The sequence below is a fragment of the Anas platyrhynchos genome, chromosome 13 (genome assembly GCF_047663525.1).
Source record: "Anas platyrhynchos isolate ZD024472 breed Pekin duck chromosome 13, IASCAAS_PekinDuck_T2T, whole genome shotgun sequence".
NCBI classification, from domain to species: Eukaryota; Metazoa; Chordata; class Aves; order Anseriformes; family Anatidae; genus Anas; species Anas platyrhynchos.
Window position 1 is genome coordinate 18,484,211 of NC_092599.1, and position 27,584 is coordinate 18,511,794.

Below are 27,584 nucleotides of genomic sequence, written 5' to 3' on the forward strand. Positions count from 1 at the left end.
CTGATAAGTACAGGGAATAATTTCTAAACGAGAGCTGAGACAGCACAACAGCCATCTTTGGAGAGACTCAAAGCTTGCCTGGACAAGGCAATGCAGATTGCACTTGGCCCTGCTGTTCACACTGCATTGGGCAAGTTGACTTCCCTATGTCCCCTCCAAGCAAAAGTCATAAGTAAATGGTCTTCCAGTAAGTAGGTGATTTAAGCTTAAAGATGAAAATAAAAAAAAAATAAAAAAAATCACCTTCCAGGAAAAACATATTTCAATCTGAATCTCAACTGCTTTTATTTAGCATCAAAAGAAACAGACATAACTCTAATGAGATCATTTGAGAATTAAATAAAATTTATTTATCCTCTTTATATGAAGTTGGTTTTAGTTTTATTTTACACAGATACAGCTGGTTATATTTGGTAAACTCATGAAATAGTTACTTTTAAGGTGTCAAAAACTTGAGTTACAGAAAATTAGTTGCTGTTTATTTTACATTCATCAGTAATTTGCTGTCAGTGAAGTAATTAGAATGTCCTGTCCAGTGGATGTGAACAGGTATAGGCTCTCTTTTCTAGCACATGCTTTGCAGCTTTTTTAATGCAGTCATCCAGATTTTCCTCTGCATCTATGGAAAATCAAAAGGAAAGGTAACTTAAGTACAGTATACAGCTTTTCTAATTTTCTTTTAAAAAGGATTTTAGGAGACAAGTATCTAAACTTCAGTGGCAGAAAATTTCAGCATCTTCTAAAAAGATTCTGATTATTGCAGACTGAATCTTTCACAGTAAAAGTATCTAAATGGTTACTTAGAGACAAATAGGTCAAATACCTGATTGTTAGCTAATGTATTCTTTACAGGAGAATTTATTACTGATAGATCCTGTTTTCCTCCTCGCTGCGGAAAATTCTGTTAGTCATATCAAAAATACCCACTTTTGCTTAGATAAAAAGCCGTAAGAGCACAAAAAATACTTTATATATTTTATAGAGCTTACATTTTTGTAATTGAGCCATGGTGTAATTATTCTTGAAATATGCTTCTGTGCAGAAGATATTTGTAAGCAGCACCTGAGAAAGAGTAGCAAAACTCAATTAAAAACTACTAAATGAACAAACTTATGCAGTAAAAATATTTTAGCTTCTGAATCTTTAGTTTTGTATCTCTGATATGGAGCCCTGTAAGACAATAATTTATGCTTAGTTGTTATTTATTTCCCACAGCTACTGAGTCTCAGAGTTGGGATGACCTCACTCAAAACTGATGAAAAGACACGTGGTAGTAAATCCAGAAGGGGCACATGCACACAAAATCTGAAGTAAGTCTCCAGACCACTGAAGACAGGTTTAATCAGTCTGATTTTTTTTTCCACACTTAATTGTAGCAAATTTACTTGTCATGTAGCAGAATTGTTAACCTGACATTTTAAATGATCTACCCTAATCACGTGCTGTCAAACTCTTTCCCTTTACTTTCAAGACATTTAGTGACAAAATACTGTTTTTGTTATACATTATTACTAATTATAAAGCATTTTTAGAAAGCATTTTGGAAGAACAGCATGGTATGAGCAGGTTTAAGAGAACATGCAAATTCAGAATTCATTCAGAGATGTGTGTTAAAATATTTTAAATACTTGGACAACATTACAGCTCACATGACAGGTAATTGGCGTCGCTACTGCACTCTTGCACCGATTAGTTTTGAAACAAATTGGTACAGTATCACATTTACAGGAGAGTTTGCTGCAATAGATACAAATTCCTAACATACAGTGTGTAGTTTTAGTGTAATGAAAGCTATTTGTCACTGCAATTTTGCAAAGTCTGAGTCATTAGCATGCACTGTCTGATAGTTTAGCACACTTTTAGAACAGCATTGTGCTTGTGCAGCAAAGAAGGCAACAAGCATCTTTCAGAGTTGAGGGAAAAGTTGGCTAGTCAAGACAAGCAGCTGGTTAGAGACTTGTAAAATGTATGCAGGCTGTAATGTTTCAGGGCAAGGTCTGAAGATACGCAGTGCCTCTTACAACAAAAAATATAACGAGGCAGAATAGCAATAAATTCTGTTTTGTTAAGGTACATGATGCATGGAGTGTAGCTGATAAATGGATATGACTGCTATTAAAGTACACTTACTTCATGGTCGTGATTTCTCAGGCCAATACTGATAGACCGGCTGGCTCTGGATATAGTTGCTGTCATTGCATATAGATTAATAACTACATCTGCCACTCTCTTCAGAACCAACTGCTCATCCACTATTGTCTAGAAGAATAAAAATGATTAACTTGCAGACTTCACTCAAATAATTTTTTCCATAGTTTGTATTTATGTTCATCCTTATTTAGTATAGACAGGTAAGTTGTTACATTGATTTTCTACCCCTACGAAGTCAGTAATTTACAAATTAACTATGTTCTACCTTTTCCAGCCTTTGCAGCTAGCCGTAAAAATGCTGTGTCTTGAAACCATTTTGTTAAACACCAAAATCACTGAAATTCAAGTACCAAAATATTCAGTCTACTCAAAAAAAAAAAAACCTGTCCATGCTCCATGGTGTAGTCTGATAAGCATTCTCAAAACACATCAGATAACTCTCAAAAATCCAGGGTATCCTAAGTTTGGCTTCTCCTATTTAACTAAACCACTTTGAATGGCATAATTATAGATTCACGTGCTCTAGAATATTAATGAATAAGCATAATTCAAATTGTGCTGGTATAGCTCTTCATTTGGGAAAGTGGAAATGGCTTCCACTGACTGCTTGCATACAACAAAGTACTTAAAGTACTTAAATAGTCACTGCAGCAGGCAGGATTTGTGGCAACAGAGATAGAAGAAAACAGCTAATTCACAGAGACTTTTTTTTAAACAAAACAAAAACAAGGTAAATTGTCCATTACAGAATTTCAGTATTTTTTTAATAGTCAATGGAAACCAGGTGTGTAAAGGAAATCCTAGCCCATGTCATATCAACACAGTCCAGTCTAAATTCTAGTGAGGCCAACGTGGTTGAAGAAAAACTCAAAGATACAACTTGAAGATAACAGAAAAAAAATACTACTGATACCTTGCCAAACCTACTTAGTAGGCCTCTCACTGTATTTCCAAAATAATAAACGTTTTCCTCGAGTTTCTTGCCACTTTCCTATAAGACAGAATATACATATTTAAGATATTCCATACATTTAAACAATTTCATCAGGTTAAAAGACAAACAAACAAAACACCAAATCCAACTGTAAAAAGGGACGTTTCTGAACAAAAATACATGGCAAAGCATATACTGGAAAGTATGAGCTTCTCCTATGCTGCCCAGCCCATAAACCAAAATCTTGACCTGGATGAGCCTACCTGCTGCATGAGGAAGTAGTTACTCTGCCTGCACAGTGATCAGAACAAAGGAATATAGGAATGTGAGCAACCAACAGGCAATGCAATGCTGTAGAAATCCCTAGATGTGTGTACCCCAACACAAGAAAGACCACCTTTTCCCTCAAACATGGAAGTTCAATTTTCTGCTAAAGGTAATGATGCCAACTTCTAGTCAGTGACTAGAATTTCCATTTAAGTCGATCTTAAATCATTTGGTATCTTCTCACCTACAAAGGAGAGAAAGTTTGCCTATGTACATAAAAGGAATGGAATTAAAAAATATTGAATCTTTTCTGAGGAGAAAACCACCGCTTAGCTGCATTTGTATTATCTTGAAAGCCAAAACCAGCCAGAATTTTCTCTTGGCAAGTACTGTGTTCTTAATATTCACCCCATTGAAAGCCAGTTAAAGCACCTTTCTTTTACCATAAAACAGGCATTTAAAATGTTCTGGCTTTTAATTCAGTAACTTTTCAATATAGTCTTCTTTATGCTTATGCAAATAATAATCCGACAGATATCTTCCACGTGTTCTGCACAACAACCCTAATTCTCATTTTACATGCTGCAGGTCACAAAAGCCCTGAAAATGAAGGTTATGTGGCACTATTGGATGAATTCATCAATATTTTCAAATTCTGGTAGTAAGGAGTTAGAAAAGATTCCAGTGTCGTATCTGGCTTTTATTAATACTTAAATGCAATTAATTCATTATGATAATTCTTGCAATCTGAACACAAGTATGTAGGTTTGAGGTATTCAGAAGAAGTTCCGATCTAGTGTAGCAGGTAGGTCAGCATCACTATAGTTAAACTAACTGACACGTGTACACTGGAGGCACTGCAGAACACGGTGTATTTACCCAAAGGAGTATGCTGTTGAGCTTCCTTATGTGCACAGAATACTACTAGCAAATCCTAACAAATCCTCTTACCTGTGTGCCTGAAATAGCTGACCTAGAGGACATGTATACTGCAAAATACCATTTTGTTACAGTTCTTCAGAACACACCTTATACTTTTTTTCTAACAAAAGAAACAGAAGTACCTTTTTACTTCTCTGCCCTAAGAATTGATTACGCAAGTATATATGTAGTTCACCAAAACTATATTACTATTAAACAGGAAAAGAAAGAAGAAGCATTGTATCTTGTAACTGAGCGTATTATGTACAGCAGCAACCAACCATTACAAGGAATGACTTCAGTACTGTCAAGGGTCAACTTATATATCAATTACTTAAAATAGATCTAAACCTGGATTTGGTATAAATACAGAGTTATAACATTCAAGTCGTTATCCCTGAAATAATATAAAAATCTGCTTAAGTTTGTAAATCTCACGTAAGCATATACTTTGTCTGGCATAAACAGGCTACGAAGTTGTGACAAGCAGCAAAGGGAATCAAATATGAAAGACAAGTGCCTGGCTCTTATCAAGGAGTGTTGTGTTCCTGCCTCTCCCACCCCTTTACCTGGAGGCTGGGATGCACCAGGCCACGGTCACCAGCTAGCCCAAAGTCCACTTTTCTACCCATCGAGTCCCGTAGTTTGTTCAGAAACTCCTCGAGCGCCACTCCTACATTTCCTTTCTTGATTTCTCTAAAATGTTGGGTAAACAACAGCTGTTAAAATATATTTGCTGGTTTGCAAGGGAAGTTTCAGGTGGTTCAGATAACCAATCGAAATTTTAAAGAAATTACCAAAACATCTACAGTTTATCTAGCATGACGTCGTTTGGTCCATTTTACCATGAAGTCTGGAGAACAACTATACAGCCTTAAAAGTATACAACATGGTTCACACCCAGTTCCTTTCAACTGTACAATAAATTAGAGAGAGACCAGTATATACACTCCAGAGGTATGCTATAGCTGCCTTTCCAGTAACACTTCCTTATAAAATCTTAAGTCATGCAATTTTAATTACTGGTCTTGTAAGAAAGTAGTTTATACAAGCTGGCCTTAGAAGGTAAGACACAATTGGCCAAGATTCCTAAACACATAAAACATTGTCAATTAAAGAGAAAAAAAAAGACCCCTATGCATTGAACTGCCTTTAGACAATATATTTAGAAATACAGCAGTTTTTTTCCTACAGTTTCCCCCTTATCTATGGCTTAGCAATTATCAGTCTAAGTCAATAAAAACTATTAGCAATAAAAAAGAACATACTTAATTTTTTCAGTTAAGATTTTGCCTGCATATTGCATACCCGTCAAAGCAATATACAGTCGCAGAATTTCATTTGTGCCCTGTAAGAGAACATAATACATACTGAAATCAGTATCAAGTACAAAATATTTTTAGTATTTCAAAAAAAAAAATAGATGTGCTGTGCTAATATTTTTATGCATATTTTTTGTTTCAAAATTGCTTTCAGTAAATAACTTACATGCTCTGCTTTTCCTTGAGGTTAGAGGAGGTATGGTTGCAGAGGGCATAGACACTGGAAGCAGGCAACAGTAAACTAAACACTTTTTTTTTTTTTTTTTTTTAGGTCTATGTACAGTCTTAAAGAGAGGTTCTTTTGCTAACCACTTACTTACCTAAGGCTTACAATATTAATGAACATTTTCTGAACATTTTCCAAGCAGGTCTGCTGGCCTGTCTTCCTTTTCTAATGTTCCATTGTTTTAGTTAATACCAAAAAGTACTCTTCCTCCATCCATACATGCTTACTGTCCTTTCTGTTTTAGCTTAGTTATAAAATGCTGACTTCATTTAGTTGTGAAGATGTCAAGCCTCTCACTATTACACACACATATGTAAAAACAGAAAAGAAACCAGACTAAATGTGTTTTGATGAAAAAATAAGTTCTGGATTGTTCCAGTAAAGGAACACTTATATGTTCTGTAACTGTAAAACTGCTCAACATGCCTGCTTGGAAAACAAAAGCAAACCAGAAAATAAAGATGAGACTGTACAAATTTGATGTTCTGGAATACATTATTACACATGGCTGAAAAATAACTTCACAGAACTATTGGGATTAGTATGAAAATGAGATGAATTACAGGAATTCTAGTGCTTTTGGTTTTGTTTTTAACCAAGTCTTCCTATAGTCTGTCCAGTATGAAAGGTCTTCTCTACTTCAACAGGTCTAAAAGGTGCTGCTTATTTCTGGTTTTACCATTCAGAATATGCGTCAAAACTGTATTAACTCCCCCACAATATAGGATGATGATACTCAAGGTTAGCTGGTTTTGCTCTTTAATCAATAATGAAATTGACTCTTCCTTGCTGTGTGAGATAAACATACAAACACTTGCTAGTGTCGGTTCCTAGAAAAGCTCACACTTTGTGGTTAATCTATAAAATCCATCAGATCTTAGTTTATTATAGGACAATATTATCTCCAAAGAAAAAATAGCTCTTCAGTGTTATTCAAACTATAGCAGACTTCACAACTAACTGAATGAAGACCTATTTAAGTGAGTACTCTGCTGGATTTGTTTCACCTCAGGTTCACAGAAGGTGAGCAAGTTAATTTCAATTTATGGTAAAACAGTATACTCATACTTGCCTCAAAAATCAGCAGTATCCTTGTGTCTCTGAGAAAGCGTTCATAGGGGTAATCTTTCATATAGCCAAGGCCTCCAAGTATTTGCAGTGCTTCACTTACACAAGCCCAAGCACCTTCAGAGCTGAACACCTGTTGTTGAACAGTATTTTAATCACCATGTTTCACACAGTACACGCAGACGACATAGCTTTGTTACTGTGCCTCAAGATAGACCTTTGGAAGGACTGTGACATTACTGCAACGTCCCCACACCGTAAGGGACCATCACTGGGGGATGAACATCTGTGAGCTCTTCTCAAGGCTGCTTTGCCAGCCAGCAACATCTGTCCCCTGGCTGACACTGCAGAAATCCCTTAAATAGTGGTGCTCCATCAGAGTGGGCCTGCCTCACTCTGTATTTTGCAACTGATTCTGGGTTCAAGCCAGGACTCAAACTCCTTAGCCAGGTCTGCAGCTGGAAACAAAACTGTTAGCACTATTTCCAGCAGTGTGACGCTGCATAAAAACAGCACTCAAGAGGACTGCAATATACCAAACCTGTTGTATTCAGGTTTTATTTTCTGTATAGTGACACAAGCTTTGAATCTGAGGTAATCTATAATGTGGGGGAAATAAAAACTAATGTCTTTTTTTAGTTCTTAAATCTAGCTGAAGTTTCTGTATTTATGTCTGTAAGAAATACCCGAGCCTCTAAGCAATTTGTAATGTAGACTGCAAAACAGGAAAGGTGTTAGTCTGCATTAGCTTAAAGCCATAGGCAAGTTTTTCAATAACATTACCTTGACCATGGCTGCCTCCACAGAGCAATCTGGAAACCCTGGCCTGTCCATCATTCCTGCAGTGAGGTAAGCCATACTCTCCATTACGTATGCTTTCACAGCCATAAAACAAAACTTCTCCTGTCAAATAGTGGTGAGAGGGTTTATACATTGATTCAGATGCAGAAATGCATAGCTAAGTCTGCAATAAGTTTGAAACTGAAGAGCATAACTGCAGTTTTTATACATTTAATAAAATAATGTTTAATAAAAAGTGTTACTGCAAAACAATCATGACAATGCTTAAAAAAATACTTTGCATGTTTATCATTCACTTAAAATCATTTAAAAGATCAGCATACAGAAGTCTGCACTAAACATATATCAATTCAATACCTCCAGCAGTTTTTAAAACCAGTACAGCCAAAAGAACCTCAACATAATCTACATCCTAGCACTAGTCAAAACAAAGCACAGACATTTAGGTTTTTTTTTTTTTTTTTTTTTAATTACCTGAATTAATCCAAATTCACTCAGTTTCTTATTGAATTGTTTTCTGGTACACGCATACTCTGCTGTCATTTCTTTAAAAAGAAAATAAAAAAAAATCCATCTCAGAACAGCACAACTGTTACTGTGACATCTCATGCCTGCTGTACATAGTGTTCTATGGCCTGACCAACCCCTACTGCTTCAGCAATGTGAAAAGCACCCTAAGAATGACAGTGCTGCTCAAGTCTGGGAATACTGTGCCAAAGGCTTTACAACACAAGTCTAAGGTGTAAACCTGTACTTTTGTGGGAAGCATGTTTTAGTGCTAATAATTTGCTTTTTTGTGAGAGACGCCTGTTAGTATTTTGGGTAACTGTTGGTATAAGACAATTTTATTACCTGTTACTGTATGCAAGCTTTGAGCCAATTTGAAGTTTTAAAAGACTCTATAGGGTCTAAAAGCAGCACTACATACGCTGTTCACTTATTGAGAATACATGTATTTTACTGCAGAATGAATTTAACAGAGGCAAGAGCTTTACAATGTATCAACTGAAATCTGCAGTGTTTTACAGGTTTTTAATCACAATGTTTAACAAGAAAATCTAGTATTTTAAAGATGTCAAAGCATGCTATGACTAACAACAGTGATGTTATGATCAAGACTAGTGTTACTATTTTGAATTAGCACTGTTAAATATCTTATGAAAATCAGTTTTTTGTTTGTTTGTTTGTTTTGTTTTTTTGCATTGCATCCAGCAATCCAAAACACCCAATGCACCTACCTATCAATTTTTTAATCATTCCAGCAGAGGCACTGCCCATGCTAAATCTTCCACTGTTTAGGATATTCATGGCAACCTGTGAAAAAAAACGAACGGTTTTTTTTAGGCTGTGTTGTTGCCACAAAACTTTTACTGCTGTCTAGCTTCATGTTTTTAGTGCTTTTCCTGGATTTCATTCATCACTGGATAACGCTTCCTATCCTGTGAAACCAGCCCTGATTCTAGTCAGTGCAGCATTCAGCATCCCAACAGAAATGCTTTAGAACTAAGCATTTAAGACAATCTACTACATCCAACTCATACCTGAAGTAGTTTTCTGGTACTGATGATCCACTGAATCCTTACTCGGTTCTATCTCTACATCCAACAGTCCCACCTTAGTCTTACTCTTGTCTATGCCAGCCATACGTGGACAGACTGTAACAGCCATCCAAAAAGCTGGTAAAACTAACTCATTCTTTTCAAATAGTAATCTTGGAGCAAAATAAAGAACCTCCTACCTACAGAAAGCAGAATTTTGGTGAAATAAGATGCTTGGGTGCATTCAAACGACATTTTTGGATATATGTCTGTTTTAAACAATCATTCACCATCAAAATTCTGCTGAGTCTTCCAGCAACATACACGAAAAGGGAACGAGAGCGAAAGGTGTACAAATATAGCTCCACAGTGCACACAAGTAGATTTTTAAGTTTAGTGTTGCTGTTTTTTTTTTAACAAAGAAAACACAGGTGACCTAGTTCAAAGAGAACTTAAGAGTCTTCGAAGAGTTTTAAGGACTCCAGCAAAAAGTCACTGTTCCTACCTCTCAACTTGTGGTAATTCCATGTAGAACAAAATATTAAAATTACCTTTTCATATGTTTATTACATCAAAGGAAATTATTCTACTTAGCATTTCAATCTGGAGCTGCCTGCTATTGAAGGCGTAGGAAAACTCAGGACCATTAAGAACAGCTTTGCAACTCATACGTGGAGAAAGGTTACAACAGCAAAGTGAACAGTGTTAAGAAATGCTTCGCATTTCTGTGGTGCAATGCGGAGGAGCCAGTGCCAGAGACAGCCTTCCAGTGACCTCCCAGTTTTTCTTGTGCTATAATCTGATCCTGGGAAACCACCTGACAGGTCTGGACTTTGCTCAAACCATTTCCTGCTACAGTCTTTTCTCTCCTTTTCTACACAGTCCACAATTCTGGTTGTAGAAATAGAGAAGAGTTTAGTTCAGAAGTTCTGTTGAAAAAAAATCCTCCCTTTTCAGAAGAGAACAGTATGCTTCCTATACCATGAAAAGCATCTTAAAAAGCCAAGCAAATAACAGAATCTGCTGTATAATTTTATTAAGAAATAAATATGAACCTGAACTTACGGCACGCTCATGCGCTATGTTCTGGTGAAACCAGCTAATACAAAGCACATAAGGTAAACTGAGAAGTCTTTCCCCCGGTGTTCTTCAGCTTGGCAATGTTGATATTACCCATAAGGAAACTTCAGTACAGTTAAGAAAGAATAGATTTCCTTCAGACTTTTAAAAATTATTATTTCCTGCTTACCTTAAATCCTCCTCCTACTTCTCCAATTACATTCTCTATAGGCACTTTTGTATTTTCAAAATGTACTTCACAGGCTGAAACACAGAGTAAATTGTTGTTCAATTACGATGTAAAAATATTTAAAATACATTCTGGAACATAACTGACTTTTATAACAACAAAAAAAAAGTTTTCCTAATGCACTGTGAATGACAGAATTATGGTAACTTCCAAAGGAGTTGAGATTTGGGAAAAGACTGGTTTACATCAATTACTGATGTGAAATATTCAAAATACAATTAATGCACATTGTATAAACAGAGAGCTGCAGTTTTGACTTTTGTGGAATTGATACAGCAATCAAGTTCAAATGATAGATTGTCAAAAACTGCAATCATCTGTAAGCTGACAGAGAAAACTTAATTCTAAATTAAAGTGGTTGCTTCATCTTCTGAGTTATTTCTTTTACTGCATGAAAGTGCAGCTTCAGGTGTCCATAAATACGGATTTATTAATTCACAGCTGCCATTAGGAAGGACTCCGAAGAAAAGCTAGGTAAAGAAACATGAAACTTATATGGAAAAGACTAATTTGCCTTTGAAATCAGATAACCTAAAGAAATTAAAACATTAAAATATTAAAACAATTTCTATTAACAATTTTAAATGATTCTTACTATTGGATCCTCGAATCCCTAGCTTATCCTCAGGCTTCCCATGTGTGACTCCGCCAAAATCTCGCTCTACGATGAAAGCGGTAATTTTATCTTTTACTTGTCCATCTTTATCAACAACCTCTGTCCTAGCAAATACTGTGAAAATACTCGCAAGGCCACCGTTTGATATCCAAACCTGTTTTGAGAGAAAAAAGAAAAATATTTGTTCTGATTTTGTAACCACTGTTCTCAAGTGGTTAAAAAAGAGGTTCAATTAAATTAAGATCTGGTGCATTTTCACAAAAGCTTGTGCATTCTGTCACTTATGGCACATGAGGGGTACAAGGGCCTCTACATCCACTGCCCAATATAATTCACCTTTGATGAAAAATACTACAAAGCAGGCCACAGGTTGCATCTCTTCACATCATAGACAAGTATATCAATAACAGATCAAGTCCTCAGGAGTATCAAACACTGTTGTATCCAGTACATTGTGTATCTTCAAGAGCGTATTCTGCCAGTTGCTTTTAGCAAGAATGTTCCAAGCAGCACTGTCAACTTTCCTTTCAAAAATACCTAGGAAATACCTAGGTAATACCTAGGAAATCCTAGGTATTTCCTAGGAATACCTAGGAAATCTAGCATGATGAAAAATGAAAAGAGGGGAAAACATTGTTTCAGGTTTCTCTTCACCTGTGCTGCCACAGAGGAGAGCTAAATAACTAACCCTCCCTAAAAACCTGCGCACTCTGACCTGGGGATAACAGAGAAGGAACTTAAGAGGATGTTTTCCTATCTTGCTCACCAGGCGTTCCATCAAAGTCATTCCCTGAGCGGTGTATTTTTATTTTCTGTTTGGTCCTAAACCAACGTGCTGTCTTTTTAACATGGTCATCCTTCACTAGTTTGGAAATCCCAAAAGCCTGATGCAGTTACCAAGCTAGAGTCCTACCTAGTAAAACTAATGAATTATAATGCTGCAAAAGACAAAAGTGCTTTCTATAAGCTTGTAACAGAAGAACCATAGTACTTCCACTCTGTGAGTGGATACCTTGGAGCCATTTAGTAAGAAGTGCTTCCCATCTTCGCTGAGAGTTGCTCTTGTCTGGATGGATGCAGCATCACTTCCACTAAAAGCCAAACAAGTGTTTGGTTAGTGTTTAAAGAAATAAATATGCTCTAAAAAACAGAACTATATTTTTCCCTCTTCCCATCCTTTAAAAAAAGAGTCTTTACAGTTGCATTAAAAAGTACTATAAAAATTTTAGTTCTTTAGTAATAAGGAAACTTACTAGATTCAATAGTTCTGATGAAATCTACTTAAATTACCCTGCAGGGCCATTTCTGCTGATTAACATGTATGTTATCAATCTGACCCAAGTGTTCAGAATGCCATACAAGTAACTCTGTTGAGCTACACTTGGCGCTATTTGACCATACACTGAATGTTATCCTAAATCACAATCAAGTTTAAAACTCTACTCTAGTTGTATATCTTAAGGGAAAAAAGGTTCAACAGAAATTAAAAATAAACGAACCTGTGACAGTATTTATCCGTGAGCATTTGGGCACATCACATACTTTCCATGGGAGCAGAATTAGATGTTCAATTACAACAAAGCAATTAAAGTTTATGTTCTGTGATTGAAAGTTCAAGCACTCTCTTCAATCATCACCTTATTACATAACTAAGTGCATAATTATCTCCCCCTTGAAGCAAGTTTCCTCTTGCACAAATTAAAATGCCACAATGGCTCACTTTGGGCTGTCAGCTGAAGACAGTTGCTAAGTTCTTGGCACGCCAAGATCTCGTCTGATTCTTTAATAGGGTCAGAGTTCTAAAATTCAGCTCTAAAAACAACTGTTTCTGTGTGCTACAACTAGCACCTAGGGAGATATGGCATAAAGTATCCTTTTAATTTATATTCAGCAATACCAGAAATTAAGTGGATGAATAGCTGAGATGGGAACAACTGTGAAAATTAATGCAGATAAAATCAAACACCAGTTAGTGATTTCATGAACGCTGCCATGAACACAATGCGTGATTTTAGAAATAGCTATTGACATATACACTGAGGACACAGGCGCAAAACAGTAAATATTTAACGCAGTAACCAAACAACCAATGCAACAAAGACAATAAAAAATACCATTTTAGTGTTGGCTTTCTGAAGCACCCTTTTAATTTTTTTATTATTATTTATTTTTACAAATTTGCCATAATTACAAAACCAGTACCTTCCAGGTTCAGTGAGACAAAAAGCTGCAATGTGCTCCCCAGATGCCAGTTTCGGCAGGTACTTTGCTTTCTGTTCATCAGTGCCAGCAATGAGAATCCCCTAAACAATTAATAGAAAACTTTTCAGCATCGAACTGTGTGAAAGGAAGCTGACAAACTTTGACAAGTTCAAAGTTACTCATTAATTTGCAAATTATATGGTATTACAAGGTAATATTTAAAGAGTTTAAGAAACGATTATTATATATATATAATATTTATATATATAGGCAGTGTTTTAATTTTTTATATAATATATATATAACATATTTATATAATCCTATCATATAACAATATTTATTATCATTATTATTTAACTGACTTTAAAATATGTCAAAGTTATCAGCAAATAGTTATTCAAATGCCCATAGGAAATGGCTTATTGTTAAGATTGCCTTCCAGGGGAGGTGTCACTATACTTATGCTGTAAATGAAGATTTAATTGTTGCTTGGAAAGGCACAAGCACTGAGACAGTGTTCCATAATTTGTTATACCTTCATTATGACTTTATGTGAATCAAGAGCATCAACTTTAAAAGCTCTTAATCGGAGAACAGAACACATGATTTGCCTAATTTCTCAATTATTTCATTATAAAGGCATTCAACTTTTTTTTTTTTTCTGAGTGTACTTATTTTAATTATCTCTGATTGTACAGAGCTGTATTTACTTTCTAAACAGGGGACTTCTTATGATTAAATAGCTAAGATACAAGTACTCTGCATATTTAGGAAGGATTAACCACAACTGACCCAAACTGGCCACAGCAAGAGGAACAGTCGTCACAGCTTACACTACAGTCCTCATTAGAACACTTTACAGATCAGGTCAGCTCAGTATCCCCCTTCTACAGATGGGGAAGCAAAGTGAGGAATAAACACTTGTTTTTAATTAGCATTATCCACTCAATTCCAAGAATAATGTTTTTGTTATTATAAAGACCTTTGTGCTATTTCAAGCTTCAGAATACTACTACCCAGCCACCATAAAGTTGTTACAAGTTAGATTCCTCAGGCTATATTATACAGAAAAATAGTTTAAAATTCATGCGTTGGCTACAACACATTGATCTTGGATATGTTTTCATCTCTTACCCCCCATAATATAATATGCAGCCTCATTCAGCTGGAGAAAGTTGCACCCTTCTGAATTCTCTGCATGACTGCACCACCTTCCTGTAATTTTAGCCCTACTACTGGTATTTTACTGTTTTCCATATTTCTTCCAACTGTTTTTATCAAGCTGGCTCAATTTACAGAAGTTGAGATCATTTAATTCTTATTTTTTATTAGTCACAACACTCTCACCCTGTACTTAACCAAACTTCACCTCACTTTCTCTGTGGCAGATGCAAAGAACTACTTGACATAAAAGAACTCTACCTTCAGCCCAATAGCTTGGTGAGCTGCCAGTGTAACTGCGATGGATCCATCTAGAGAAGTGATTTCTCCCAAGCGTGCATACATGGTATTTGATAGGCCAAGACCACCTGGAACAGATGTGTTTTGTTCTAAGCAGATACTTTAGGATTTAACTTGCCCCTTCCCACCCCAAAAACCCCTTTCAAGTACAGAAATATCAAAAATATAACTGGGGGATGTCTTAGCATAGACAACGTCCACAAAAAGAACCACACTGCTGCAGTTGTGACAGGAAAACACATTTTAGAAACCGAGAGTTTTTTAATTCTTGAGTTGTGCTGAATTTAGTACTCATCAAAAAGCAGGTCTGTTTGTATTCAAGCACACATGCATGCAACCATAGCAAACACTGCATAATCCAGCAAATGGTAGAAAACAAGCTTGTTTAAACACTCTGCACGTGAAAATGGTAAAAGACTTGGTGTAAAAATTGCTCTACTCTGAATTTCTGTGCTTCCAGTATAAACTAATGTTTTGTGACATCTCCGTGCGATCCTACAAACCCAGACAATTAACCCGTGTGCAGCCTCCCAGCTGCCCGGCTGTAGACCAAGCAGCAGAGGGAGCAGTGCTGGGCATGTCTCAGTCGGGGCAGGCTCTGGCAGCGACACAAAGACAAGCGCCAGCAGCCCGGCTGCGCCCAGCTGCAGTGGAAACAGGGCAGAAGACGACCCGGAACTGACATGGAACAGTTCCATGCGGACTTCCAAACAGGTACTAAAGGAGAATAAAATACAACACTTCAAAAGACATTTTTAATCAAAAAATGTGAGTATATCAAGAAACAAACTCAACCCCAGCACCACCTTTCCGTGATCTGCTGCTGCAAATACAGAGACTAATTGTAAGGAGCTTGAAAAGAGCAGAAGGATAAATCAAAGTCACATCTGTATGAGTCTAATGTTCAAGGACTTTCTGTTTTCAGCATTAGAAGTCCTGCTCCCCATAGCTTAAGACTCTTGTATATATTACTGCTGAACAAACAATTCTATCTAATCAAGAGAATCTTTTGTCCAGGTTAATAATTCTTTACTCGACAGTGGCAGAAATCAGGATAATGAACAAGAGGGAGACAGAGCTCTGGAGCGAGTCCAGTGGAGGCTACAAAGATGATGACGGGCCTGCAGCATCTCTTACAAGGAGAGGTTGAGAGAGCTGGGCCTGGTTAGCCTGGAGAAGGCTGGGTGGGGACCTTATCAGTGTGTATAAATATCTGACACCTTATTTCAGCAGATGTCTCAATGGTGCTACTATTTTCTGTGTCAAATAAATAAAAAAGCAAAGCCTCCTCGCTGCCATTCGTTCAAATCAGTGCTTCTTACACCCTCTTCTTTCACAGCACCCTTACATTAATTACAAGTCCCACTGTTACTTCTTTAAGAGAGCCACTATTACATGATTTACATTGTTATGATTTACAAGAGCTCCATTTTCCCACTGAAGTTCTGCACTTTATAATGCTTCTAACAAATACACCACTACTACAACCCATTAGGAAGAATACCATACCATGAACTATGTACGACTGAAGAGTTTTAAAGTATGACAGGCACCACCAACAGAAGTACAGCAGGTTTAAGCAACAGAAAATGGGAAATAACCTTGTTAGCAGTGTATTAGTTATGGTGCAGTAAAAAAGTAGCTTTATTTAAATAACTGAAATCAGTGCAGCACAGCAACACTAGTTATGTTGCCTAATACAATAAAACAACAAATGAAAAAATGTTATGAAAAACAGGGTATGGCTTTACAGAAAATAAATACCGAGGTGTGTCTCCAGCTTTATGCAGTATTAGTGCAATTACCAACACAAATACATTGTTTCATACTATTCTCTTCAAAAATTAGGCGTCCTACCCACTGAAACTAGTGTCTGCCATTGGGCAAACACAGTTCTGAAGAGAACAACTCAGAAGACAAAGTTGTCTTCTTCAAAAGACAATATGACAATGCGAGGATCTTACTTTACATATTTCATATTAGGTATTAGTTTCAATCCCATTTTTAAAATGCATCAGAATAAGATTAGAATTTTCTTAAAAATGCCTTTGCAAGTTTAAGGGGTAATCTACTGAGTAACTCATGTCTTTGACCCCAATTTATACTATAATGTCCTTCAGGACATAAACTTTTTGTTCAGTACTGCACAAGAAGTTTTTATAGAAAAGCTGTACTTTGAATAAGTCGTCATTATACTTTGATACCTTTGTATGGTCAAACATTCCTATCTGTGAATGACAGTTGACAGCTTTGACAGATCAGTTCCATGTTTGAACCTGGTGTAATTTTAGAAATCATCAGCTAGTACTGCAAGTCCCATAAAACATCACGCTACTCTGCTGCATCCAGAAAACAAACAGAAAGGAAAATGCTATGCCGAGGGGAATGTACACCATCTAAATTTAGCTGTCTAACTTAGGTGCCTGAGCTAAGATTATCCATAGCTCCCTGAGGAGCCAGCTGACACCTGTCAGTGCCTGCATCTCTTTGTTCACCAGAGGGGAAGCCCGAGCTCCTGATGTGGACGTCCAAGCCAAATGACTACAGGCAGGATAGTATAGACACATTTTGCAAGACACAAAAGATACAGATAGTTATTCTTTTTGATCACTTACTCACCATATTCCTCTGGAATCTGCATGCCAAAGAGACCCAGGTCCCTCAATCCTTTTAAAGTTTCAGGCGGGATTTTTGCATCTTGATCAATCTTCTTGGAGTCCACTGCAGATACAGACGGTTTTACAATTTAAAAACCTTGTTTCTTAATGCAGAAAAAATCGCTGAGACTGCAGTGTTCTCAAATCAGAGCCCAGGTCACTGTGTCTCAGAGTGAGCAGCCCTGTGACCTCTAACCTAAATACCAGTTTGAGAGCCCAGAGCTGAAGAACTGAAATAACCTATTGATAAAGGGGCTGCTGGAGCATCGCACCTCCCCACCACTCTAATTACCCTGTAGTCTTACTAAAGCATCTTTAGTAAAAAGACACGGCGCCTGTTGCACCAGATACAGATGTACATCTCATCCCCAGTTTCACAAGAGTAGCTCTTTCTAGTGTTTGCTGTTGTTTCAACATCCCCTTGCAGTTGGAAGAGTCTCAATCCCTAAACGAGCTTCTGTAGGATTACAAGTACATCAGGTTGGTTGGGGCCCCAACCAGTCTGCCTCCCAGCAAGGTGAATTACCGACTTTCTGCACTCTGAACATGACCACTGAGGTAAGTCCTGAACACTCCACCCGAAGTCCCAACTCTGCTTCCAGAAAAAAAAAGCATTTCCAGAATGCCTCGTCCTTCAGGAGAGGGGTGCTGCAAATTAACCTGAGCCCATCACTTTTCACAATGGCTGTTTTTTAGTCTATTCGTTAAATGAGCTGAAGATGTTAAGAAAAAACTAATTTGCTATGGAATCTACACACAAGTGTCTCACCTCACGACACCATGAAAGTCAGAAACAACTGGAAGGTCCCAGGCATACAGATTGTAATGATATTGTGATGACAGATATGGGAAAAGGACTTGAAAATGGGAAAGATTTGATCATTACATCATTATCTCAAATGTTTCTATGTGCACAGCTTGTGGAGAGAATACGGCTGGTTCTGTTTGGTATTTCTAGGATTTTCTTCTGGAGCTTAAAGGATTAGGATTAAAAGAAGAACAAAAGTATGCAAACGGACTAATTACAAAAATCGTGTTCTTACGAGTTACTTAAATTCTTGAGGGATTACCAGAGCAGTTCTGTGTGGTGACAGCGAAAATATACAAGAATCATATTAGGCAGCCAGGGTAGGATGCAAGCTGCAGCAAAAGGACCATAAGCCATCTTTCCAAAAAGTTCTCAAAAAGAAGTAACTCTTCAGGAGCAATAGCACGTTGCTAAAGAAACTGACGTTCACCACAGTTAAATGATGCTGTCATGTCTGTATGAAATGCAACCGAGGGACGCAGCTAAGCATTCTGCTGCACTTCTGACTGAAGTTACTCAGAAAGAAAAGATATCTATAGAAAATATGTTTTTCCACACTAATTTTTTTTAGCTATACTGTTTAAGATACATATCTGTGGAATGTCACCAACTGTTTTGGGGAAGACAGGCTTTTTTTTTTTTTTTAATGATTTCTTCCTCTATTATGCCCATACAGACCTCTGTCTACAGTGTCTGCAGATCGTTAGGCTTTAGAATAACTGCTGAGATGAATCCCCTTATGCAATGCCAACCATATCAAGTTTGTAACTGGTTAGGGCTGCTCTCCTAACCTATTTTTATCCTGTACACATAAATTACCCTGAATAACTAAACAAAAATAGCAATGAAATCAAACAAATATGAGCAGTCCTCCCTTAAATATCATCTTTTTCACTCAATGAATCCTGTTCCCCCCCAAAATGTAATCTATATAAATTCTTAATTTACCATCAGTGAGCAATGCTACATTATTATTGTTAAAATTACCCATATCTCATAAACTGTCACCTGTGACAACCACTGGCTTCTTCATACTCCTGCAGTGTTTGGCAATCTTGACCTAGTAGCTTTGTCAGCAGGAGATCTGAGACAATACTGTTTAACTATCTCAGAAATTGCTGTTTGTAGAAAGCAATTTTCTACAACTGTTCTCGAATTGGCTCATCTATTGCAGCACTAATAGAAGAAACCCTGCAACCCTATCTGGAATGCATACAGCTAATATGAGTTTTCCCAGGCAGAGTCATTACTCTGTAGCTGAAAAATGATAATACTTCTGATTTTTCGTAGCTTCTCAAAGATCCTCCATTTATCTCTACAAAGCTTTGTTGAGAACAGGTTCACTACAGTACAAGTAAAAAGTTTCACAAAAGAAATACAATACAGTAAGTAGCAAATGGCGATAATATAACCAAGCTAAACAATTTCAAATCCCACCTCTTGGAATTCTTTCACTTCCCTTCTTGTTCTGTATTTGTTCATTTTCTTTTGTTTTCAAGATTTATTTATTCTCATCAGCATCCAAGCAGTCTATATGAAAAACCCATGAATCAACATGCCTATAGCATCACCACGCACTATGACTGGCTACAAACGCATAGAATGACTTAAATTATAACAATAACACACAATTATAACTGCTATGGTTGAATCATTTTGCAGTCACTGAATCACTTGCACAAATAAGAAACTAATAATTATACCTTCCTCAGTGAAGAATTTTTCTACAGGTCCTACAAACTGGTTGATCTCCTGTAGTTCTTCATTGCTAATTTCTGGATAAGGGAAAACTTCTTCCTAAAATAACAGACATTAAAAAAAAGCATGAATCATGCAACTGGAATTAAAGTCCAAGAACATACGCCTTCCAAATACTAGGTTCTAAAAACTGTGAAAATCTGGATTTGTGGGAAAGGTTCAAAAGTGTTACCTGATGAGATGTACAGGATTCAACTACACTACGCACCCAAACAAATTGGAAGCATTAGAGAGAAAATAAGGAGATTTTAAGGACTACATGGATGCAAAAATCCTTTATTAACCACGACTTTTGTCAATATAATCCCATTTCGGAATTAAAAACAACAGGTGACTCATTCACATCAGGATCGATTACAATTACGACACGTTCAAAGCCCAGGCCATGAACACGGCTCCTTGGCAGCGCGCTGCGGGTCCGTGCCGCCCGGCATCGCCCCGTGCCGCGAGCTCTTCGCGTTCCCGTCCCGTTTTGAGGAGCGGGGCGCACCCCGGCCTGGGCAGCGCCGGCCGCGTTCCCCCCAGGGGTCAGGCCGGGTGCCACCAGCAGGCCGGGCACCCGCCGCCTGCCTCCAGCACCGCTCCAGGGGGCAGAGGGCGCTGGGCGCAGCGGGGCCCGGGAGGCTGCGGCGCTGCCCCTGTCCCTGCGGGGCTGTTCGCCCCCCCTCCCCCGCCTCACCGGGCCCCGCGCGGCCCCGTCAGCCCCGGGCAGCGCGGGCCGGGCCGCGAGGGGATGGCGGCCGTTGGGCGGCCGTTGGGCGCGCGCCCCTCGCCCCTCACCTTGCTGAGCGCGCCCCGGAAGAGCTCCTTGGCGAAGGCGGCGCACGGCGCAGCGGTGCGAAGGGGGCGCGCGGCGGCGGGCACGCGCAGCGCGGAGCGCAGGGCGCGCAGCAGGAGCCCGCTCATGGCCGCTACCCCGCGGCCTCCCGCCCGCCGCGCCTCGGCACCAGCCCTGCCCGGCCCGGCCCGGCCCGGCAGCCTCCGCGGGGCCGCGCGAAGGGGCGGGGCGCTCGTGCGCAGCCCGTGGGGCGGGAGGGGCCCGGACGGGACACGGCCGGCAGCCGGCGGCCCCGCCCCGCCCCCCCCCCCCCGCTGCCACAGGGCGGCCGCCGTGACCGCGGTCACAGCCGCACGGCTGGGAACCGGCACCGGCACCGGCGGGGCAGGGGGTGAGGGGCCGCACCACTGCACCTCGTGTGCACCGGTGCATCCTCTGCCCTCAGCTTGCTTCCTGAAGAGACTTTCAAGTACTCAGAATTTGAGAAACTGACATTTAGAAATTGAACAAAAGAGCGAGTATTAAAGGCCCACACGAGACCAATGGAATTCACTTACTTGTGACTTGAAAAATGTAAAAACCTGAATGCCGTAATTCAAACAAATTGCCATTGCAGTTGCCTCCCAGATGCTCAGGAATAGCTCCGAGGGGGAGGGAAGGGGTAAGCATATATATAGTACAGACTATGTACCATATAGTCTATACTATATACACTATGCTATATAGTATATATATAGTATTTATATATATATATATATATTATATATATATCTAAATCTGTATGTAAGCACATAGTGAGGATCCTCAAACCCGAAGCATTCACAAGCAGATGAGCAATGTGCCGGAGCCCTGTGTGCCAGCAGCCCGGCTAGAGCTGGAGGTATCACCCAGGGATGATACCTCTCGCCGTGTGTCTGGCAAGAGGTAAGAAGCATTTCACGCTGTTGGTGAGTCAGCCACACGCTGTCAAGTCCAAACACATACAGCACTCTGAGGATACAAACAAAGCTTTACCAAGAAGGGTTTTCCTCTCCAGGCTCCTGACTTCCATTAATTGTAAATATTAATTGGAGAGAAGATGCAAGTCCCTAGTACTCATTTTGTTACAGCCTCTGAAAGCGTAATGTGACCCGTACCAACTACTTGTCTTTGTATGGAACATGGATACCTTATTTATGAGATGAGCTAGCCTTCGCTAGCCCTCTTGCTAAAGGGCTTCACAGCAATAGATAGGAGAGGCTACAGAAGTAGCTATTTCTGTATTTCCTGTAAATAGAAAGAGACCCTGCTTCTCTGTAAGATTACAAAACCTTCATGTTTTCATGGCTATGAATACAGGAGCGGCAACTACCAAAATCCTGAGCTTCTAGTCTCCGCATGTTAGGTTCTGGTTAAGTGAAATTGTCAAACTTCTTTCAGTACTGAAAGATGGAACAGCACGAGGCAATGTCTAGCCTTGTCAAAAAACAAACAAACAAACAAAAAAAAAGGTGGTGAACACCGAGATGGCTCCAGCACTATGCAATCAGGGTGGGGTGGTAACATGTTAGTGTCTCTATAGGGTGCTTATATCTGCAGTTCTTTTCTGGCATGGATAGTGAGAGAGAAAAGGCTCTGCTGCTGCTTAGCCTCCTGGCACACGGGGTTAAGGGAGCAGGCACCTTCTTACCTTACCTCACTGAGGGAACCTGTACCAGGCAAGCTGGCACCAGGGTGAAATGAAGTGTTGAAGAGAGAATGCTGCCACATTAGTGCCACAACCCACTTCTAGATAAAGGTGGTAGTAGCTAAGACATCCTTCAGCAGGTCAGGAGAGGAGGTTTGGGTACAGTGACATTCTCCCCACACTAAATATGGTAAGGATGCAAGTGCAAAAACTAATAACAAAGATGAGGCCAGCCTCTACTGAGACAAGTCAGACTGGTTCTGGCCAGTACTGCTGGAGGTGACCCAGCTACATTAAAGGAAGAATAAACAAAGAGCACACTAACAGACTGCTTGAAGAATATGATCCACAACATTGAAAACATATCTAGGCAGTTGGGAAACAACAGAAAAAAAGAAGCCTCATTGGGAAGTTCAAAAGAACTGAAACATCTGAGTGCTCTACCCTTTGCATTCATTTGCTAAGTATGAGAATGGGACTGTGATCATATCCTAGAAGAAATACCTGTAAAGAATTTTTTTCTTCCAATTGCTGAACAAATCACGGCGGATGACAGCAGATCCACAGCATGAAACTAGAAGCCCTATCACTTGCAGACAGAGAATCCTTTTTGTTTCCGTACTGAGAAATCAAGTCCACATCAGTATTGTATCACACCGTTTTATTTTGTCCCATTCCTGCAATTCTTGCTAACACTCTGTGTACACACAATTGAAAGTGCCCTCCTGGCAGCTGCAGTTCTCTGCAACTCTCCATTAGACTAAATTCCATTATTCTGACTTACAAACATCTTCAAACTGCATTGAACTGCACAATATGCTGCTAAAACTCCTTTCCCCCCCTTCTGATTTAGCAATGTGCCCAACATACTTCTCCTGCTTTTGTTTAAAACTCACCTCTGCTGTCTCTGCCACTCAGCCATTCATCCACATGTTCATATAATTTCAGCTTCCTTTGAAACTGCTAGACCACTCTTCAGTATCACTACCTTCCTGGAACAGATAGCCACTCAGCTCTCCAGAACTCATGTTTTGTAAACAACATGATTGCCACAGTGATGTCCATTTCAGTCTATTCCACACAGAATTGCTTTCTTGAGAAGGAATTAACACAACAGATATACAGATCAGTAAATGAGTATCATGAAATTGCCTTACAATTTTATTTTCCTTTTTACTCTACCTTATTTTTCACTAACTACTTAAAAACTGGTATTAGATAATATAGTACTTAGGTACTTGAGAGGTGGATAATTTACTTACTGAAAAAGTGCCACTGTAGGCCTAAATTGCTTTACAAAAATATTTGTCAATCTTTGCAGTCCTGCCAGGAAAATAGATACAATTCTCTTAGTAGCCACTCCTCTCTTTATAAAATTATTGTTTTCTCCTTTTCAGTCAGACAGTAGGAAAGTTTTTGCACTTGAAATTCATAATTGTCTTCCTTTTGGGGTGGGCATGTGATGATGTACTCATTGCATCATCTCTCCTGTCTCTGAATATTTTAAAGAAAGTTGGCTTACAAATTAAATCTTGGGAAAGGTGAGAGCAGAAACCAGTATTTCCACTTTGGTTCCCAGTCACATGCTGTGGAAGTAATGCAAGTAATGAAATACAGATGTTAACACTGTCACTGCATAATACGTTTGTCCAGGTTAGCATGCATCCAGAATTATTGTACTGTGGCTATCATAAGAAGTACCTGAAAAAAGAAATAGATACATATCATTAATGAAAGGGATTCCTCACAAGTTACACTGGCACTTACAAGCAAATCACCGATTAGCTCTATCATTTTAGGTTAAAATGAGGCATTAAATTATCTCATCTAAGAATTTTATTTTCTAAAGTACTTTACTTCAAATAATGAAGAGTTACAAAATTGTCTTTGCTGTCCAACTTTGAATACTCAGTACAAACTTTCCACTGGGCTACACTGTGGAGTCACCACTCTAAGATTTATCAAATGAGTTTTGCAGCACAATAGAAGCATCTCAAACTATGGCTATTGTGCCATTTTTTTGGCACATTAAGGTCTGAGCTAGAACCAGAGACAGTGTTACCAAAAAGATGAAAAACCAACATACAGGATGAAAATGTTAAATTAAAGTGTTTTACAAACTTTTCTTCTCTGTTGTCAGAGAAGAGGGATATAAAGGAGTATCAGTCAATAACATGAAGTTAATGATCAATCAAGAGCATATGGTGAGCTTATCGAGGAGGAAGGTGCTCATAGGAATTGTACCCCCCTGCGTAAGCACAGTCCTGTCAAGGTCATGTATCCAGCATTAGTCATGCTCCTTTGCTTCTCTCCTCAATCACCCCATCACAGTATTTCCTTCTGTGCAGTCACAAATGCCACCATGCTCTCTCTCCTGTTCCCTTGTGTGACCTAGAGCTCAGCACGTGGCACGTGGGGACCTCGTGAGGGAGAGGGACCACTGGTTTGGACAGCTTTGGGAAATGATGTGCTCCTGCTCAGTGATCACGCGCATAGGAAAGGCTGCACATTTTCAGTACAGCTGGATCCGAATGTCTGAAAGTCAGATTGCTTCCTAATTAAAAACAATTTCATTATGGTAGTTAGGAAACTAATTAATTTCAAGCTTTGGCTTATTGTGATACCGTTGCTGAATAACCCAGAACGCTTGCATAGTCCTTGCACTTTTTATTCCCCTAGACAAGAAAATAAAAAAGAAAAATGAAAAAAGAAATCACATTTCTTTGTCAAGCACATTAAGGTATTATTTTGTAGCAAAAATGAGAAGTTGTAGAGACAAAGCATTTTTCACTATGCATGCATAACATTTCATTAGTTAGAATGAATTTACTCTATTCATCTTATTAAAGGTGGATTAATTTTTTCTCTGCTCATTATACATATCTGTTTAAATTGCTGAGTTTAAATGTGAAGAAATAAATGAACACTGAAGTTGTGTTTGCCATTTTACAACGCACCTGATAAATTGTATGCTTGTGTGATTTATTTGAGCTGGCTGTGTCTTGTGAACCATGATGCTAATTTCACATCTCAGTTATTGCAAAATGCTAAATAAAGGGGATCTTTTTTTTCATAACATTTTATCCTAAAAGCACGCATTTATACATATGGCAAAAATAACAGATCTAAGCATTTGGAAGAGTGATGATTTCAAGTCAGCTTCACCCACACAACTTTCATTTAAATTAGATTTAGCATGCTACTTCAGGCAAAGATCTTAATTTAAGGTCTCCCTAACATTCACAATCAGTCTCATCCTGCAATTGACTTAGTTTTACAAAGTAATTCAGGATTTCGCTGTAATTCTTGAAGGAAACAAAAATTAAGTCTACTAAAATATATCTAAAATAAATCGTTATTTCATCATTTGGGATTTTAGATGTTTCTATCAAATTTTATATCAACAAAGTATGGTGGCTAAAATCACTAAGAAAAACAATCTAAAGTAAACAATCTAAAAATCCAATATGCTTCCTTTTGGAAAAGGTGTATATAATACAGCTATAACACCAGTACAGATATATTGTTGCATGTTACGGTAAGAACAGTGTTTGTCTTATACAAATACGTTTGTCAGTACATACCCATGCTTAAGCATAATTTATCACACAATTCTAGCAGCATCATAATTCTGACAGTTGTTTGAGTAACTGCAGAAAAGACATTAAGTTGGCTTAAAGTGTTTCAAGCTCAGCCTAAAATGTTGAAGGATAAGCAACAGTGCCCATTACAACTAAGGAAGATATTCAGGACATACTTACATTAAATTAATCGAAATAACATAAACTGCAGCTCCCAAATCTCACATGCACAAGTCATAGTTGATGAATTCAACATTAAGCAACTGTTTAACATATTCCAAATAAATATACGCTAAAATGCTACTACACCTGTTTTTATGAACTTTATGAATAAAAAAATCAACCATCGAGGCAAACTGGAAAAAAAGAAGTTAGAATTCATGATTCATCAGATTGTAAAGTCAACAAAAACCTGAAGAGACACAGATAAAGCATAAATCTTCGCCTTAAAACATATAAAGATCTGTAGTTCATTTTCTTGTCATTTCAATATTGGATTTCTTTCTTTGAACTAAAATAACACATAAAATATCTGAAAGTTACCCCCTGCTAAAAAGATGCTATATAGAAGAGCTTGAAGTAGCTTCTTATTGCATGAAAATTCATTTATGTAATTAATGTATTATTGACAAATGCATACAAAGACAATGGACAAATATGGAACAATTTTTAGGAAAAGTTTTCAAACATTAGACTTCTGACTTGCAAAAGATGTGTTTCCCAATTACAAGTCATGACAAAAAACCTGGGTCTTTTCCTTATCTTAGGGTTACATTGGCCATCTTCAGTAAGAAGGCAATATAGGCGCTTTTTACTAGGTATGTATATACAAGTTTTATCAGAGATTCGAGGAAGGCAATTCCATCAAGATTTAAGATGAGCATCACAAACAAAGATATTAAAATTAAGAAAAAAATCACTGAGCATTACACTATCACATGCTTAACCTACATTCATTCTTCTCTTCATTAAGTTACCTAGCATTACTCCAACTGGTGCCCATCTATCCCACAAATGACAATTTATGCAGAGGTTTCTTTAGCTGTTTGACATTTTCTTCAATAGTGCCAGATTGTAAATGCTTTCACTCTTGTCTTAGTTTAGGTAGACATTATTTAGAGACGTTATTTACATCCCACTTTTAAGACAGATCAGGAAATAAAGACAGATTATTTATAATAGCAATATTTAGAGGCTTTTAGAGATTAAAGAAGACAGAGTACTTGGCTTCTCCAAAGACAGATGTCTTTAAATTCTTAAAATCAGTTTCTAAAACAGGAATAGAAGGACCATTAAAGAACAGCACTGCAATTTTTTCTATTTCCAGTAACAGAATGCTTGTATGATAGCATCAGCTATCCTCCAGAGAGTCACACAGCTCAAGGAGATGACATGTTGGTAGTATCTAGTGATAAATGGGTACTTACCTATCAAAAAAAAAAACATTGATCAAGATGTACATTCTGAAATAACAGCCATTCAGATATAGGTCATAGTTGACTATTCCCTCAAAACAATTC

General features: G+C 38.2%; 2 protein-coding genes across 9 annotated transcripts in view; one reads left to right on the top strand and one right to left on the bottom strand.

Annotated features, from left to right (window-relative positions):
- The window catches only part of CFAP92 (cilia and flagella associated protein 92 (putative)), a 173,733-nt gene extending 158,850 nt beyond the window's left edge, over nucleotides 1-14,883 (top strand). For 6 of the 8 annotated variants that reach the window (XM_072044254.1, XM_038186158.1, XM_013091946.5 and 3 more), the window contains one exon: nucleotides 1,216-2,135. In XM_072044254.1, coding sequence (XP_071900355.1) covers nucleotides 1,216-1,256 — 41 coding nt within the window. In that variant the 3' untranslated portion in view covers nucleotides 1,257-2,135. Of the gene's footprint in view, nucleotides 1-1,215; nucleotides 2,136-5,866; nucleotides 6,289-14,743 lie in introns of those variants that run through there. The other 2 variants (XR_011812446.1, XR_011812445.1) reach the window with 2 other exon arrangements.
- Nucleotides 325-21,031, bottom strand: ACAD9 (acyl-CoA dehydrogenase family member 9). The gene is made up of 18 exons (XM_027467610.3): nucleotides 20,820-21,031; nucleotides 19,985-20,078; nucleotides 17,436-17,537; nucleotides 14,778-14,884; nucleotides 13,356-13,456; nucleotides 12,166-12,244; nucleotides 11,133-11,307; nucleotides 10,478-10,551; nucleotides 8,929-9,004; nucleotides 8,165-8,235; nucleotides 7,673-7,792; nucleotides 6,894-7,022; nucleotides 5,542-5,621; nucleotides 4,843-4,969; nucleotides 3,065-3,142; nucleotides 2,131-2,259; nucleotides 990-1,062; nucleotides 325-619 (listed from the first exon to the last, which is right to left on the bottom strand). The coding sequence occupies exons 1-18, from the start codon at nucleotides 20,943-20,945 to the stop codon at nucleotides 519-521; spliced, it is 1,842 nt and encodes a 613-aa protein (XP_027323411.2). The 5' UTR covers nucleotides 20,946-21,031; the 3' UTR covers nucleotides 325-518.
- Nucleotides 21,032-27,584: the final 6,553 nt, after the last annotated feature.

Coding starts and splice junctions, on each gene's coding strand:
- ACAD9 (XM_027467610.3), bottom strand. CDS start 20,945: ATGAGCGGGCTCCTGCTGCGCGCCCTGCGCTCCGCGCTGCGCGTGCCC. Junction 17,538..19,984: donor AAAATTCTTCACTGAGGAAG/GTATAATTATTA, acceptor CTGTATCTGCAG/TGGACTCCAAGAAGATTGAT. Junction 9,005..10,477: donor AAGTAGGAGGAGGATTTAAG/GTAAGCAGGAAA, acceptor TTTTTTTCACAG/GTTGCCATGAATATCCTAAA.